The 1,728-nt window shown below is 41.8% G+C and overlaps 1 protein-coding gene across 1 annotated transcript; it reads left to right on the plus strand.

The window, feature by feature from the left end:
* Positions 1–686: 686 nt before the first annotated feature.
* Positions 687–1,343, plus strand: LOC135886066 (olfactory receptor 5AP2-like). The gene has a single exon (XM_065413954.1). The coding sequence runs from the start codon at positions 687–689 to the stop codon at positions 1,341–1,343; it is 657 nt and encodes a 218-aa protein (XP_065270026.1).
* The last annotated feature ends 385 nt before the right edge of the window (positions 1,344–1,728 follow it).

Raw genomic sequence — 1,728 nt, forward strand, 5'->3', positions numbered from 1 at the left:
CACACAGAGATATGCACAGAAGTGTTACAAAGTAATGCCAGTATTTCCAGGTTTGCTACATATGCTTAACTCAACCACATGCTTAACTCCATGCAGGGGTTATTGGAGAAGTGTTATGGCTCATGATATCCAAGCACTCAGAAGAGGTGATTACAGTATTCCCTTTTGGTTGTACTTCAAACATATACACTCTAGGTCAAAGAGGAATGAATTGAAGGAAATGCTATGACTTAAAATATACTCTCCTGGCTGACTTTCATATCTATGCATCTATGAAAAAGTTAGGGCAGAAGCGTGATAAATTAACAGTGTAGCTGCCATTTGGAGCTTGCAAGTGGGGAATCTCCATTCCAAAACTTTGTGTACAGTATATGATTAAACCAATGTCTTGGCTTTTGAAAATTTATAAATCTTTCTCTATTTATTCAGTTTGAACTTGTCTACAATCAACTGGATTGTACTGCAATCTCTTTCAACGCTCACTACTTTTCATCTGTGAATAGATACATCTCATGGAAAATTGGGGAAGATGGAATCTATATTCAGCTCATGGAGAAAGGAATGATCAAACATATGTTACAGAATTCAACCTCCTAGGATTTGGAAATCTCTCTGAACTGCAAATTCTTCTCTTCCTTCTGTTTCTAGTGATTTACATTGTGACTGTAGCTGGGAACATCCTCACCATGGTCCTAGTTGTGGCTGATCAGCACCTTAACACCCCCATGTATTTCTTCCTGGGGTACTTGTCCGGCTTCGAGACCTGCTATAGCTCCACCATCCTGCCCAGACTGCTGGCCAGTCTCCTGACTGGGGACAGAACCATTTCTGTTAGTGGCTGCATCACTCAATTTTATTTCTTTGGTGTTCCTTTGGCAAGTGAATGTTGTCTCTTATCCATGATGTCCTATGACCGGTATTTATCAATATGCAAACCATTACACCAGATGGTTCTGATGAATGGCAGAATCTGCCTACAGTTAGCAGCTGTGTCCTGGATGGGTGGATTTATGGTAACAACCATAGTAACATGTTTAATGTTAAAATTACATTTCTGTGACCCCAATGAAATTGACCATTTCCTTTGTGATTTCACCCCAGTGATTAAACTCTCGTGTAGTGACACCAGGCTGACCACACTGGTGGCCTTTATATTATCTTCTATAGGCACCCTGCCCCCGTTTCTATTAACCCTGACAACCGATGTTTTTATCATCTCCACCATCCTGAGAATCCCTTCCACCACTGGGAGGAGAAAGGCATTTTCCACCTGTTCCTCTCACCTTATTGTGGTTACAATTTTCTATGGGACCCTGATGATTGTCTGTGTTACCAGACACTGAGACACTGAGAGAACTCAACAAAGTGTTCTCTCTCTTCTACACAGTCTTGACTCCCATGGTCAATCCTCTCATCTACAGCCTGAGAAACAAAGAGGTCCAATGTGCCCTAAGAAAATTAATCATGCACAGAAGTTGAGAAAGGAGTTGCTCCTTTAGCTTAAAGGTAGAGCTCTCTTCTGCAGTTCCGAAGATCTCACTTGCGAAGCTGGAAGTTGACCTTAGTGGGAGTTAGGCACGTATCCTGCTTGGGAGCTTTTGAAAATCCCATTTGTGCCTTTATGCATCTTCAGGTCTCTATGTCCCAGATCCACAAAGGAATTTAGGTGCCTAAAGCCCAAATATAGGCACTGAAATCCCAGATTGAGCTGCTACTGTGACTCAGATG

The sequence above is a fragment of the Emys orbicularis genome, chromosome 12 (genome assembly GCF_028017835.1).
Source record: "Emys orbicularis isolate rEmyOrb1 chromosome 12, rEmyOrb1.hap1, whole genome shotgun sequence".
Classification (NCBI taxonomy): Eukaryota; Metazoa; Chordata; order Testudines; family Emydidae; genus Emys; species Emys orbicularis.

Coding starts and splice junctions, on each gene's coding strand:
- LOC135886066 (XM_065413954.1), top strand. CDS start 687: ATGGTCCTAGTTGTGGCTGATCAGCACCTTAACACCCCCATGTATTTC.